Genomic DNA, 16203 nt, shown 5'->3' on the forward strand with positions numbered 1-16203 from the left:
TCCTTCTTTGTGATTTCATCAACACGTTGGGGCCAGGATAATCCTCTGAGATGCAGACATCCAGGAACTTGAAGTTTCTCAACCTTTCTACCTCTGACATCAATAAACTGAAGTTCATAATCATTTCCTGGTGTTGAGTACAAATGTTGTTGTCGCGACACCACTCAACCAGCTGATCTATTTACTCCTCTACATCTTCTAATCCTCTCTGATATCCTGCCAACAGTGGTGTCATTGGCAAATTTACAATTGGCATTTGAGCTGTGCCTAGGGTGGCATGGCAGCCCAGTGGTTAGCCAGCAACCAGTTTCAATTCCCGCCACTGCCTGCAAGGGGTTTGTATGTTCGCCCTGTAACTGCATGGGTTTCCTCTGGGTGCTCCAGCTTCCTCCCACAGTCCAAAGACATAACAGCTGGTAGGTTGATTGGTCAATATAAAGTGTCCTGTGATTAGGCCAAGGTTAAATCAGGGGATTGCTGTGCGGTGTGACTCAATGGGCCAGTTCCGCACTGTATCTCAATAAATAAATAAACAAAAAAAAAGTCACGAGTGTAATGAGAGCAGAGGGCTTAGCGCTCGTACTTGAGGTGCGCCTGCGTCGATTTAAGAGATGTTATTACTGAACTGCAGTGACTGTGGTCTCCTGATAAGGAAGTCAAGAACCCAGTTGCAGCAGGAGGAACAAAGGGCCAAAATTTGAAGGCTGTTAATTAGTAGTGAGGGGGTGATGGCATTGACAGCCAAACCATAATCGATAAACAGTAGCCTGACATATATTTTGCTGTTTTCTAGGTGCTCAAAAGCCGAATGGAGAGCCAATGAAATTGTGTCAAATGTAGACCCCTGTTGTGGTGGTAGGAAAACTACAGCAGGTCCAGATCCTTGCCCAAGAGTTAACTCTAGCCATGACCAAGCTCTCACAACACTTCATAATGTTACTGCCCAGTCCATTACGGGCACAGTCAACCCCGCCACTGAAAGCAACTGCGTGAGGCGTTGTGTCCAGTCCATCACGGGCACAGTCAAACCCACCACTGAAAGCATGAGGCATTGTGTCAAAAAGATAGCATCTGTCTTCAAGGATCCCCAATCATTGGGCCATGGCCTCTTCTCACTGCTGCCATTGAGGAAGAAGTACAGAAGAAGTCACTAACAATCAGGTTCAGGAACAGCTACTTTCCAATAACCATTGGGTTCCTGAACCGACTGGCACAATTATTATTCTATTTCAGCAATGGAATACAATAGATTACCTTTCACACAACCACAGACTTGGTACAAACTGTGTTTTTACACTGCCTTGTTTTGCACACATTTTCTTCACAATCTTGTAGAATTTAAGTATTTGTTCTCTTTCTTGTTGTCCGAACCTAGATGCCCGTGACACTGCTGCAAGCAAGTTTTTCATTACACCTGTACCTCAGAATACACGTGCATATGCTAATAAACCTGAATTGAGTTGGCTGGACAGTCCCTTCCTGAAAACTGACTGAACTACAAACTCCATCATGGACAGGAGGGTTGGGCATGGGTCTAGCAACCGTGTCCCACAAAAAAAACACAAAGCTCCAGAAATGCTAATAGAAGCTCCAGAGACCCGGGAGAGGAAAGATCTTCGATGGGCCACACGCAGGGACAATGTGGAAGACTGGCCTAGGACAGAGGACTCTGGCAAGCTGCAGTTGGCAACCAACGGCGATGGGCCGAAGTAAGTAACTGAACTACTGGGTATTTTTATAGAGCCGTACAGTCATTCAAAACAGAAACAGGTCAATACCACTGAATCCACACAGATCATCAACACTAATTCCTTCTTAATCTCCATGTTCTCAAGTCCTGCCAGATTCTACCACTCACCCACACACTAGGGGCAATTTATAGTTGAGAATTAACCCATCCAGCTTGTTCTGCTTTGGGATGTGGAAGGCAACTGGACCATCATAGAAACATAGAAAACCTACAGCACAATACAGGCCCTTCGGACCACAATGCTGTACTGAACATGTACTTAACATCAAGAGGAAACTCCTGCAGAGATAGGAAGAACAGGTAAACTCCATGCAGATAACGATGGGTCAGGATTGAATCCAGGTCACTGGAGGCCCTGGTGAGGCAGAAGCTCCACCAGCTGTGGTACTGAATTGTCTACAGTATTGTACAAAAGTCTTAGGCACATATATAGCTAGGGTGCGAAGACTTTTACACAGTACTGTATTTGTCAATGTGGCGTAGAGAGCGAGTTTGTAAATCTGGTGGGAGCAGACACCAGGCAAAGTCATTTGACTGTAAACAATTGGTTTATTGATTATTACAGAATGTCTCCTGGTACTTCTTGCTTCCTCTCCTCGTCCTTCCCCCTTTCCCAACCATGATTCCCCTCTCTCTGCCCCCTCCCACTCTCAATCCACAATAGAGACCCAGACACAGGAGTCAGTGTGGACATGCTGGAGGATTACAAATGCCTGGGGAGACAAATTGACAATAAACTGGACTGGTCAAAGAACACTGAGGCTGTCTACAAGAAGGGTCAGAGCCGTCTCTATTTCCTGAGGAGACTGAGGCCCTTTAACATCTGCCGGACGATGCTGAGGATGTTCTACGAGTCTGTGGTGGCCAGTGCGATCATGTTTGCTGTTGTGTGCTGGGGCAGCAGGCTAAGGGTAGCAGACACCAACAGAATCAACAAACACATTCGTAAGGCCAGTGATGTTGTGGGTATGGAACTGGTCTCTCTCACGGTGGTGTCTGAAAAGAGGATGCTGTCCAAGTTGCATGCCATCTTGGACAATGTCTCCCATCCACTACATAATGTACTGGTTGGGCACAGGAGTACACTCAGCCAGAGACTCATTCCACAGAGATGCAACACAGAGCATCATAGGAAGTCATTCCTGCCTGTGGCCATCAAACTTTACAACTCCTCCCTTGGAGGGTCAGACACCCTGAGCCAATAGGCTGGTCCTGGACTTATTTCCTGGCATAATTTACATATTACTATTTAATTATTTATGGTTTTATTACTATTCAATTATTTATGGTGCAACTGTAACGAAAACCAACTTCCCCTGGGATCAATAAAGTATGACTATGACTAGATCAGAATCAGGTTTATCATCACTCACATGCCATAATTTTTTTTTCAGCAATACACTGCAATACATGAAATTACTAAAGTATTGTGTAAAAGTCTTAGGCACCTTTGCTATATATATGTGCCTAAGACTTTCACACAGAACTGTTGTTCTAATATTTGGCATAATTGTAGGATCAATAATCAAGTATGAACTTTACTCAAAATATATATACATTAGGAATTTGCTGTCGTGTGTTGGCATGACATGCAACAAAAAAGCATTCAACAATCATAAGAATAAAGAATATTAAAAATAAACTTCGAGGTTAAGGTACGGATATTGAATAGAATGTTATTGAATAGAATGATACATAAATATTATCACGTATTTATAATATAAAATTTGCTGTGGTGTGTTGGCATGACATGTAACAAAAGCATTCAACAATTATAAGACAAAGATTTATATTAAAAATAAACTTAGAGGTTAAAGTACGGGTATGGAATGGAATGTGAATCAACACAAATATTATGTATATAAAATATAAATAGTGTTATAAAAAGCGGTTTAAAGATTTTATTGTGCAGAAACTGAGATCATAGATAGAGGAGGTAGGGAGGCTAACTGGAATGGTTAATCAGATTAACTGCCTGGGGGAAGAAAATTTTATGACTTTTAATAGTCATTTCAACTCCTAAGATGGAGTGAGCTTTTACATTATTTTATGCTAAAAAGATCAGGACACTGACTCTATTTGTTCCATTGTTTATGTTTATGTTTTTGTCCCACCCATCTTCACATAACAACACTCCAGCATAGCCTTCCTCCGACATCCAAGATTCCCTTAACTGCTTTTCCCTGCAGTAGTCAGAATCATGTTTAATATCACCGGCAAGTTGTGCAAAGAAAGAAATATAAAAAAGTAGTGAGATTGACTTTTGACTTTTGCACAGTACTGCATTCAGTCAGAGTATTCACAAAATTTCAAAAAGTTGTTCTCTTCTAATCAGTCAGAAGTGAAAATCTGCTTATCCTGAGAGTGTGACCTCCTTCAAATAGTGTAAATATCTTTATTTCATCTACTGCATTTCATAGTCAGAGAATGCTGTACATTTCCATCTCACATTGTTCTAAGCTCTGTATACCATGGGTAAATTCAGGCCAGCCCTTCATCATAGGACAGCCTTCTCAGCCCCAGGGCTAATTCACTGAATCTATTTCCAATGTCATTAACACATTGCTCTTTGTGGGAGTTTGTTGTAACTGGTTACTATAGTTGTGCCTACACTTCAAATGTGCTTCCATGGCTGTTGATGCTGAGATGCGTCCTAGGAGGCACTGGGACACATAATCAGTGATGTAACCTGGGGCCATTAGTTGTTTTGGATCTTTCAATATCAGCCACTCTCATCAGGCGACCCAGCCGGGTTTGATCAGGCTCTGGCTTACGTGCCAGCCTCATTGGTCCACGCGTCACACCCCTTGATCCATAGCCATAGCTTCTGTGAGAGTCCTGATGGCTCCTTCCTTTGCAACCCCTGTAATACCAAGGAGAGAGTAGGTTCTGCACAGCGAGCAGCTGGCAAAGCCTCTATACCCCACCTCGAAAGGCTCACGTTGTGCCTGGCTTTTGGTTTTCTTATGCTCTTCAATTCAGTCTTCTCAAGGAACTGTTCCAACACTTTGAGATGTTACAAAACTTCCTCTTTACTTTAGAAAGTACCACACTTCAATCGTACAAGAGTTTTCTCCTGATTTCCTCAACAAAAATTATTGGCAGCTACCTTCTATCCTTGGCCCCTAGTTCTATCTCACACACATGGAAACATCATATCAATGAAAGCATCTGTCATGTCATCCTTCAATCTTCTCACTTCCAAAGAATACATCAGCATGTTTAATAATTCTCGATAGTTTGTACCCTGAGTACTGACATCACTCGCAATTCATGACCGTTACACAAACATGGTGCATATTGTAAATTGCATTGATAGTGAATTGAGCCTGATAAGGTGACAAGGCCTTGCTTTCCGCTGTATTCATCTGCATGCATGGAAAACACATAGTTATCGTAAAACGGGTGTTATATTTTTAAAGGATTGAATAGTCTCTACCTGAAATGCCGTTTTGTGCAATTAAATATAAAAATTCCCACTTGAACTCAGTCCAGGCCTCGTACTGCTTTCACTTTCTGCCAAAATACAAACAATCACTTACCATGGTAAAACTCCTGTTACGGCTTGCACTTAACTGCGTGTCGTTTTTATGGCTCTACTTTTATGTTTTGATGCTTAGTAGGTTTCAAAAACAATATTTTATTCTGAGGCGAGGCTCCCTTTCCGCCGCTGACTCTGTCAAACCCTGCAGCTGCTCAGTACGGCTGCGCAACTCCCGCCGCCCCTCCACCATGGCACGCTGGGAATTGTAGTCAGTTTTCTGGCCCCTCTCTCTGTCTCTGTCCACGGCCGATGCAATGCGCAAAATGCTTTTTGATTCAATTATGTCTTCGAGTCAAACCAAAAAAAAGGACAAATCTTCATAGTGCAACATTTTCATAGGTTTATACTGTAAATGAAAACAACAAAGGTGCATTCATGATAATTAAGTGTCTTACATTCATTTTTATACCCTGGTAACAATATTCAATCAGAAGAATACTAAATACAGATTTCATGCATCTCAGAATGCAAACATCCATACTTAGGTATAGATATAAATTCATACATCTTCGTATGAATTAAGTATGGACTGCCGTGCCTCTGCGAAGAGAACTACAATTCCCAGAATTCCCTGATGCTGTATTATTACCACAACCGGCCTGATATCACTTCCTGTCACGCCTCCTTGGCACCCACAACGCGGCTCTTCGGTGATTGGCACCCTTGTCGCCCAATAAGCACCCCGGCCTGTGTGGCAGCGAAGTTAGGTGGACGGAGATAGCGAAGGCCAGGGGAAAAAAAATTCTCCTTATTGTAGTTCTGAGCGCTAAAAGAAAAAGATGCGATAGTGGCTGCCGGTGAAAATCGGGCGCGGCTCGGTGAATGGTGCGTGCGGGGGGTGGGTTTTTATTTTGGTTGTTTGTGTGGTAATTGAGGAGTTGGGGGAGGAGGAGGGAGCACAAACAAAAAAAAATTGTCCCCTTGGAGGAATCACCTGACTTGCCGAGCCCTGAGCGCCTCCATGGCGGCGTGAGAAGCATCATGGGCGATGCCTGCTCCTGTGGGGGGAAGCAGCTGAGGAAAAAGTTGGTGAAGGGGAAGAGTGCTGCAGGAATATCCGCCATTTCGACACTGTGATAGACTTCCAAGAGCAGGGAGGGAGGGAGGGGGCAGACCCAGTTCACTGTGTGTGTGTTTGAGAAGACAGAGAGGCGGGGTGAGGGACTGAGAGAGAATGTAAAGGAGAAAAGAAGAAGAAGAAAAAAAGAAAATCCTCCTGCTTTAATCCACACACTCTCCCCATCTGTCCTATGATTCCAGAAGAAAACAAGATGTCTGCTGACCATTAATTTAAAATTCCCCTGGAATTACAAATCTGACTCCTCACTCCTTGTGGAAAGAAAAGGTAGGTAGATTTTTCAACCCCACCATCTCATTTTTCTAAACCTTTATTTGTATTCCAGTCTTGTTTCTTTTTTTTTTCTGTCTCTCCTCCTGCATAGTGTTGTTGAGGCCAACAGTATTTCGTTGGCATTTTCCCTTGTGTGTGTGTGTGTGTGTGTGTTTGAATGCCAAGGACTGAGGATTACATTTTTTTGAAGGATTCTGTTTTGTGCGTCAGTGAGCCATGTGTCAAAACACGTTGAAGAAATAATTTTCCATTTAAACAGTCCAAGGGCATATTTCTCTTGAGGGTAAATTTTAATAATTCGTGCATTTTAAATCGTTATGGAAAGTTTAGATATGTTTCCTTGGTTTCGTTTTACTTTTGTTCTGTAATCTTGGTTTAAGCTGTTAATCTTTACGTCAATATTTTATAACCCTTGCTTAACTATCGCAGTGTTCTGACACGGCAGGTAAAAGGTTTAGATACGCATTTTATGGAATGTGAAGTTTGCTTTTTCGACTCAAATTGGCATTAAGGTCTTCGTAAAATGAACTTTATACAGAATTTGGACAAAATGTAGTTTTGAATATCTGTCTATTATTGTTGGATGTGCGGCTTCTAAACCAATTATGGTGCTGATTTTTTTTAAACATGGAGGCTAGCTTGAAAAAAATTGAAAGTCGTGCTTTTCTTCACAGTATGTGTCTGTTCCAAGATTAAACACAAGTTCAATCACAGATGCCGTGACTATTTGCATTTAATGAAAATGGTGTACACTGTATTTAAGCAGTGTCTTCAAGTCTACAAACTCTGTCTGACCCCCTCCTCCGCCCCTTTGACAATATATGGCATATGTCTTGACATGTTTGGTATCCGCCGCATTTAGCACATGGCTCCAAGGGCACTTTCCAAAAAGCTTGATTTTCTGGTTTGTAATCCCGGCGAAGTCTCGTGGGACAGCGTGGGGCAAAAGTTGGGGTGAGGAGATCTGCTGTATCTGTGTGTTGCAGCAGAGTGTTGTGGAGGTGGGGGGGGAAGGATACTTTGGAATGCATTAAGAGGTCAAGATGATATCATAAATTGAGTCTTGTTCCATTAATAATGTCTCAAAATGTGTCTGTCTTGCCCAACCCCCTTCCAGCATCTGTCATCTTTATCTCACTAAGTAGTGGAAATGATTTTAGTTCACTTTTCAGTGTCAAAATCCCTCTCTTTTTGAACACGTCAGAAATGTTTTCTCCTCATACAAGAAAATGGAAAATCTCAACCTGCATGCTGTGTGCCAGCACTGCAGCTGCAGGCCATAGCCAAATGACCAAGTAGGCCCTGGCTCTGATTAGTGGGATGTGGTGGATTAGCTATCCTTGGCTACGACAACGATTGTCCTTCGTCCTTCCAGCAGCAGAGAGTGGTTTAGACTGAGTTCCCAGTTTTTCCATTCGTGACTGCCCTCAAGCGAAAAGTGTCCCTCACTTTCGGTGAAAATAGTCTTGCTCATGAACTTCACTAATTAAGAATGAGTTGGTTGTCAGCAGCTGTGCCCTAAATGAATTGAAACAATTAGGCAGAAAGCTAACTTTTGAAATGGTGTAGGCCATTTTTTTTGTTGCTTACTCTTGTTATTTTTTTAGCACCTAAGTTAGTTCCTCATCCCTATCTTAAATGTTTATGCAGTAAGATTTGTTATTTACCAAGGTTGTCAGTATCCTTTCTTTCAGATGTACGGTGTATTAATCTTTTTTTGCTTGCAAAATGTTTTTTTTCTCTTGACTATTTGTATAATACTGATTTTTAAAGATATGCTGGCTTATTTTTATATTATCATTGTCTGTACAATAGGTTTAGATTTTTTTAAAAATAATGAATTAATGGACTGTGGGTGCTTTTTAAAAAAACATAACATCGAGGAATTTTAATCAGTGGCTGAATTTAAAAAATAGACAAATCCACTGTGAGTTGTAGCATGTGGAATAGTCTCAAGTGTTTGCTTGATCTTCACCTTGTAAACAGGAGGGATTGCGAGCTGAAAAGATCAGATATTGCCCATGGGTTAGGAAGGGGGTGGGGTGCAAGAATCAGAGGGCCTGTTGTACCCATGATGTTCTCATGCTTTTCCATCTGCTCAGCGTGGATCCCTGGGGATAAGTTGCCTGTCTGCATTGAAGGTTGTGAGTGACTGTGACTGAACCTTTTGGCATAATATTAACCCTGAGCCGAGATCAGATGCAGGAATAATTCCCAATGCTATTACACCTTCAAAATCGCCTGCACATCTCTCTTTCCTTTCACCCACCACCCCACCTGCCCTCCCCTAAACTGTACCTGATACCCTAAACCCAAGCTATGCACTACTGTGTTCACAACCCTCCAACACCGTTGACTTCAATTCTCTCCAAAGCCGCAGTTTGATTTCCCCATTGGTGATTCAGTATGCTGAGCTGTAGAGTGAGTAATCAGGTTCAGTAAGTTTATCAAGATAGTTTCCACTGTGGAATTGGAAGTTAAAATGAAAAAACAATGAGTACTGAAATTTTTATTTGTGTTTTAGGGCAAAGCTGGTTAACCTTCATTGAAATATCATGCTTAGGCTTTTCTTATCATTGAAAATGATGTCAGAATCAGGTTTGGTTACGCCTGCATATGTTGTGATATTTGTTGACTTTGTGGCAGCGGTACAATGCAATATACATTAGAAAAAATTGTGCTACAGAAAGTGTGTGACTGTATGTTTGTGTGTGTGTTATAGTGCAAAAAAAAATAGTGAGGTGGTAGTGCTCATGGGTTCATTGCCCAATCAGAAATCAGATGGCGGGGGTGGGAAGAAGCTGTTCCTGAATCATCGAGTGTGTGTCTTCACACTGCTTTACCTCCTCCCTGATGGTAGCAATGCAAGTAAGGCATGATCTGGGTGATGGGGGTCCTTATTGATGCATGCCACCTTTTTGAGGCATCGCTCCTTGAAGGTGTCCTGGATGCTGGGGAGGCTAGTGCCTATGATGGAGCTGACGGAGTTTACAACTCCCTGCAGATTATTTTGATCCTGTGCAGTGGCCGCTGTCACATGCAGACACCTATCTGGAGCCACAGGTGAGAGCTGAGTGTCCGGTGGGAACCAAAGGTGATTGAGCTGCCCCAAAATGAACACGGCTAGCCCCTTCGCCATGGGTGCTACCCTTCCCTGGACACCCCATATACCCCTCTATCTATGTAATATACTGAAGGGGGCATAACAACAGTTTGTTATTCTGCTGGTAACAGAATCTGATTTGTTGGTAAAGTTTTAGAATTGGCCAGTGTTTAATGTGTATATAGTATGTCCAACACAGCAAGTTTATGCATGTTGTTGGATCTTAACTATGAACGACTGAACTATGACATGTGGGTGATTTTTAAAAAAAGAGGGTATGTAGGGGAGAAGGTTTAGATTGATCTTCTGTCACTGCACCATTAAGCACATCTGCACAGTCTTGTCACAGGAAAGCAGCATCTAACTTGAGGGGCCCCCACCACCTAGGATGTGCTGTCTTCTCACTGCTGCCGTCAGGAAGAAGGTACTGGAGTCTCAGGGCTCTCACCACCAGGTTCAGGAACAGTTACTGCCCCTGCGCCATCAGGCTATTGAATCAGTAAGGATAACTTAACTGAAGTTCACTTACTGTTCTCACAACCTGTGGATTCACTTTCAAGAACTCTTCACCTTATGTTCTTAATATTACCTATTTTATTATTGTTCTTTTTTTCTTTGTATTTGCACAGATTGTTGTCTTTTGTGACTGGTTGAACACCCAAGTTGGTGTGGTCTTTCATTGATTCTATTATGGTTACTGGATTTGTTGAGTACGATTGCAATAAAATGAATCTCAAGATAGTAAATGCTGACATATATGTACTTTGATATTACATTTGATGCTGAAATTGGAGTAGTTTAAAAGGTCAGCACAACATTGTGGGCTGAAGGGCCTGTGCTGTACTGTGGTGGTCTATGTATATGACGGTATTCTGACTATTGGGATTATATATAATACAGTTAACACTGAGGAACCTGACAAACCTGACACCGAACCAAATAGAACGTATCGGACTGGAGGACCAAAGGAATCAGATTTAATATCACTGACTTGTATTGTGAAATTTGTTCTTTTGTGGCAGTGCTACAGTGCAATACATAAAATGTACTATAAATTACAAGAAGTATTAAAAAAAGATTAAATAAGCAGTGTAAAACAAACCAAAATTAGCGAGGTAGTGTTCATGAGTTCATTGTCCATTTAAAAAATGTTTCTAAAACATCGAGTATCTGTCTTCAGGCTCCTGTGCTGCCTCATTGATGGTAGTAATGAGAAGAGGGCATGTTCTGGGTGATGGGGAGATCCTTGCCTCCTTTTTGAGGTGTCACCTTTTGAAGGTGTCCTTGATGGTGGGGCAAAAAGCTGAATTATAGAGAGCATCAAGTGAGGATCGGTAGGTGGAGTAGTTTAAGGAGCTGACGGCCTTGGCAGTTGAAGACCTGGTCGTGAGTGATACCAAATGGGGAGCGAGAATTGGAGGAGCAAATCTGTAAGGAGATAGCAGATATTTGTAGTAAGCACAAGGTTGTGATTGTGGGAGATTTTAATTTTCCACATATAGACTGGGAAGCCCATACTGTAAAAGGGCTGGATTGTTTAGAGTTTGTAAAATGTGTGCAGGGTAGTTTTTTTGCAGCAATACATAGAAGTACCAACCAGAGAAGGGGCAGTGTTGGATCTCCTGTTAGGGAATGAGATAGGTCAGGTGACAGAGGTTTGTGTTGGGGAGCACTTCGGGTCCAGTGATCACAATGCTATTAGTTTCAATATATTTATGGAGAAGGATAGGTCTGGACCCAGGGTTGAGATTTTTGATTGGAGAAAGGTTAACTTTGAGGAGATGTGAAAGGATTTAGAAGGAGTGGATAGGGACAATTTGTTTTATGGGAAGAATGTAATAGAGGTCATTTAAAGGTGACAGTTTGAGGGTACAAAATCTTTATGTTCCTGTTAGGTTGAAAGGAAAGGTTAAAAGTTTGAGAGAGCCATGGTTTTCAAGGGATATTGGAAACTTGGTTGGAAAAAAGAGAGATATCTACAATAAGTATGGGCAGCATGGAGTAAATGAGGTGCCCGAGGAGTATAAAGAATGTAAAAAGAATCTTAAAGAAATTAGAAAAGCTAAAAGAAATGAAGTTGTTTTGGCAAGTAAGGTGAAAATAAATCCCAAGGGTTTCTACAGTTACATTAATAGCAAAAGGATAGTGAGGGATAAGATTGGTCCCTTAGAGAATCAGAGTGGACAGCTATGTGTGGAGCCAAGAGATGGGGGAGATTCTGAACAATTTCTTTTGTTCTGTATTCACTAAGGAGAAGGATATTGAATTGTGTAAGATAAGGGAAACAGGTAGGAAGTTATGGAAACTATGATGATTAAAGAAGAGGAAGTACTGGTATTTCTAAGGAATATAAAAAGTGGATAAGTCTCCGGGTCCTGACAGGATATTCCCTAGGACATTGAGGGAAGTTAGTGCGGAAATAGCAGGGGCTCTGACAGAAATATTTCAAATGTCATTAGAAATGGGGATGGTGCCGGAGGATTGGCGTACTGCTCATGTTGTTCCATTGTTTAAAAAGGGTTCTAAGAGTAAACCCAGCAATTATCGGCCCGTGAGTTTGACGTCAGTGGTGGGTAAGTTGATGGAAAGTATTCTTAGAGATGGTATATATAATTATCTGGATAGACAGTCTGATTAGGAATAGTCAACATGGATTTGTGCGTGGAAGGTCATTGTTTGATAAATATTGTTGAATTTTTTGAAGAGGTTACTAGGAAAGTTGACGGGGGTAAAGTGGTGGATGTTGTCTATATGGACTTCAGTAAGGCCTTTGACAAGGTTCCACACGGAAGATTAGTTAGGAAGGTTCAATCGTTGGGTATTAATATTGAAGTAGTAAAATGGATTCAGCAGTGGCTGGATGGGAGATGCCAGAGAGTAGTGGCGGATAACTGTCAGATTGGAAGCCAGTGACTAGTGGTGTGCCTCAGAGATCTGTACTGGGTCCAGTGTTGTTTGTAATATACACTAATGATCTGGATGATGGGGTGGTAAATTGGATGAGTAAGTATGCAGATGATACTAAGATAGGTGGAGATGTGGATAATGAAGTAGGTTTTCAAAGCTTGCAGAGAGATTTAGGCCAGTTAGAAGAGTGGGCTGAAAGATGGCAGATGGAGTTAAATGCTGATAAATGAGGTGCTACATTTTGGTAAGACTAATCAAAATAGGACATACATGGTAAATGGTAGGGCACTGAAGAATGCAGTAAAACAGAGGGATCTAGGAATAATGGTGCATAGTTCCCTGAAGGTGGAATCTCATGTGGATAGGGTGGTGAAGAAAGCTTTTGGTATGCTGGCTTTTATAAATCAGAGCATTGGGTATAGGAGTTGGGATGTAATGTTAAAATTGTACAAGGCATTAGCGAGGCCAAATTTGGAGTATTGTGTACAGTTTTGGTCACCGAGTTATAGGAAAGATGTCAACAAAATAGAGTACAGAGAAGATTTAGGAGAATGTTACCTGGGTTTCATCACCTAAGTTACAGAGAAAGGTTGAACAAGTTGGGTCTTTATTCTTTGGAACGTAAAAGGTTGAGGGGGGACTTGATAGAGATATTTAAAATTATGAGGGGGATAGATAGAGTTGACGTGGATAGGCTTTTTCCATTGAGAGCTGGGGAGATTCAAACAAGAGGACATGAGTGGAGAGTTAAAGGGCAAAAGTTTAGGGGTAATATGAGGGGGAACTTTACTCAGAGAGTGGTAGCTGTGTGGAATGAGCTTCCAGCAGAAGTGGTTGGGGCAGGTTCGATGTTGTCGTTTAAAGTTAAATTGGACAACTATATGGGCAGGAAAGGAATGGAGAGTTATGGGCTGAGTGCAGGTCGGTGGGACTAGGTGAGAGTAAGAGTTCGGCATGGACTAGAAGGGCCGAGATGGCCTGTTTCCATGGCTGTAATTGTTATGTGGTTATTTGGTTGTAAATCTTGAGGCATCTTCATTGGCAAGACTAGCAGAGATTAATGATGGGATGTGAAAATTAAAATCTTGGATGCCTGTATAGGTCAGTAAGCAAACTAAGTGCTGGGTGGATGAGACCTGGCATAAGTTGTAACCAGCAGCATTCTGAGTTGTGTTAAACTTGAGAGAGAAGGTTGGCCATGACAGCAAGGTCTCTGGGCATTGTGGATGAAGGTTTTGACAATGGATGTGCTACAGTGCATGATTTAATAAAGGAGCAAACATAAGTATTTTGTTGCAGAGAATGAAGACAATGACGTTGTTTCTATCAGTAATTGATTGGAGTAAATTTCTATACCAGACTGGATATCTCTTAAGCAGTTGACAAGTCAGAGATTGTGGAAGAGCTAGGAGTGATGATGAATAAATAGAGCGAAAATAATGAGGTACAGTTCATGAGTTTGTTGTCTGTTCAGAAAGCCGATGGGGAAGAAGCTGTTCCTAAAACCTTGAAGCAACACACATGAAATGCTGGTGGAATGCAGCAGGCCAGGCAGCATCCGTGGAAAAGATCGGTCAACGTTTCGGGCCGAAACCCTTCGTCAGGACCACACATCCTGACGAGGGTTTCGGCCCGAAACGTTGACCGATCTTTTCCACGGATGCTGCCTGACCTGCTGAGTTTCTCCAGCGTGTTGTGAGTGTTGCTTTGACCCCAGCATCTGCAGATTATTTTGAGCATCTGTTGGGAGAGGTACATCTGCAGATTTGCTCGTGTTTGCATTCCTAAAACCTTGAGTATGTGTCTTCAGCCTTCTGTACTTCCTCTGTGATGGTAGGAATGGGAGCCAGTTCTCAGAATGGACATGGGAAATGATGCTTTGTTTCTTGATTTCTTTTGGTGAGGGGCAGCATGTAGCCTGGAGCCCATGGGTAGTCTGTCAGTGGGAAATAGAGCGGCAGTGGTGACTGGGAGGAGAAATAATTGCAGAAGATCTTTTGGCTGAATTTAAATGCCTAATAATGAAGCTATTTGGGCAGTTGTATGTTCTCCCCGTGAACTGTGTGGTGGGTTTCCTCTTGGTGCTCCAGTTTCTATCCACAGCCTAAAAAACATTCTGGTTAGTAGGTTAATTCATCAATGTAAATTGTTGTGTGATTAGACTAGCGTTGAATAGGTGGGTTGCTGGGCAGCATGGCTCAATGGCCCGGAAGGGACTGTTCCATGCTAAGTACAGTGTTTATTGCAGCCATTATAAATTAGGCAACTTTAAACAGATCAAAAATAAATTAATTAGTTTACCTTTGTCAGAGTTGTATGGGAGCTATTTAGACCATTAGACCATAAGACGGTAGACATAGGAGCAGAATTAGGCCATCTGGCCCATCGTGTTTGCTCTGCCATTCAATCATGGCTGATCCTTTTTTTTTCTCCTCATCAATCCCAGTTTCCAGCTTTCTCCCCGTAATTTAATGCCATGTCCAATCAGAACCTGTCAATCTCTGCCTTAAATACACCCAATGACCTGGTCTCCAAAGCTTCATGTGGCAACCACCCTTTGGCTGAAGAAATTTCTCTGCATCTCTGATTTGAAAGGGCACCTCTCTATCCTGAGGCTATGCCCTCTTGTCTAGACTCTCCCACCATGGGTAACATCCTTTCCACATCTACTTTTCGAGGCCTTTCAACATTTGAAAGGTTTCAATGAGATTCCCCTTGATCCTTCTGAATTCCAGCGAGTACAGACCCAGAGCCATCAAATGTTCCTCGTGTAATAACCCTTTCGTTCCTGGAATCATCCTTGTGAACTTCCTCTGGACCTTCTCTAATGCCAGTGAATCTTTTCTAAAATGAGGGGCCAAAAACTGTTCACAATACTCAAGGTGAGGCCTCACCAGTGCCTTATAAAGCCTCAGCATCACATCCTTACTCCTGTATTCTAGACCTCCTGAAATGGATGAACCTCTTTAAGACGAAAGGCAGTTATTAGAGTACTTGCATACAATACTTACAGTAAGCAGCGAGGGAAAAAAATGACCATAAGATACAGGAGAAGAATTTGGCCATTTGGCCTGTTGAGTCTGCTCTGCCATTTCATCATGGCGGATCCATTTCTCTCTCAGCCCCAATCTCCTGCCTTCTCACTGTAACCCTTAATGCCCTAAAAAATCAAGAAACTATCAGTTTGTCTTAAAAATAGCCAATGATGTCTCCACAGTTGCCTATGGCAATGAATTCTAAAGTTGCATCATCCTCTGGCTGAAGTTCACCTTTCTGTGGCTAAACTTGCTTTAGTAGGAATGGATCTCAATTTGAAGGTTCCTAACATAGAAGTTTAATGTACTCATCATCACTGCCAGGAAAACAGTGGGTGAAGGTAAAGAGTGGTGGGAGAAATATTTGTCCAGACGAATGGGACACTATAGTGCCTAAAGGGGGAGAACTGTAAATATCATTCGAGACTGTGGAGAGACACTCTCTTGTCAATAATTTTGGATAGATAGGATGCAGTTCTTGTGGATGAAGTAGACTCAGTAAACATGAGGTAA

At 42.1% G+C, this 16203-nt stretch overlaps 2 protein-coding genes across 4 annotated transcripts in view; one reads left to right on the forward strand and one right to left on the reverse strand.

The window, feature by feature from the left end:
- Nucleotides 1-5473, reverse strand: part of ap2s1 (adaptor related protein complex 2 subunit sigma 1) — a 65450-nt gene extending 59977 nt beyond the window's left edge. The window contains exon 1 of the mRNA XM_063059928.1: nucleotides 5293-5473. Coding sequence (XP_062915998.1) covers nucleotides 5293-5295 — 3 coding nt within the window. The 5' untranslated portion in view covers nucleotides 5296-5473. The remainder of the gene's footprint in view (nucleotides 1-5292) is intronic.
- A 517-nt stretch (nucleotides 5474-5990) lies between these two features.
- Nucleotides 5991-16203, forward strand: part of arhgap35a (Rho GTPase activating protein 35a) — a 206113-nt gene continuing 195900 nt past the window's right edge. For 2 of the 3 annotated variants that reach the window (XM_063059931.1, XM_063059929.1), the window contains exon 1: nucleotides 6148-6639. The gene's annotated coding sequence lies outside the window, so the exon portion shown is untranslated. Of the gene's footprint in view, nucleotides 6120-6147; nucleotides 6640-16203 lie in introns of those variants that run through there. The other variant, XM_063059930.1, reaches the window with a different exon arrangement.

Source organism: Mobula hypostoma, chromosome 10 (assembly GCF_963921235.1).
Source record: "Mobula hypostoma chromosome 10, sMobHyp1.1, whole genome shotgun sequence".
In the NCBI taxonomy this organism is placed as follows: domain Eukaryota; kingdom Metazoa; phylum Chordata; class Chondrichthyes; order Myliobatiformes; family Myliobatidae; genus Mobula; species Mobula hypostoma.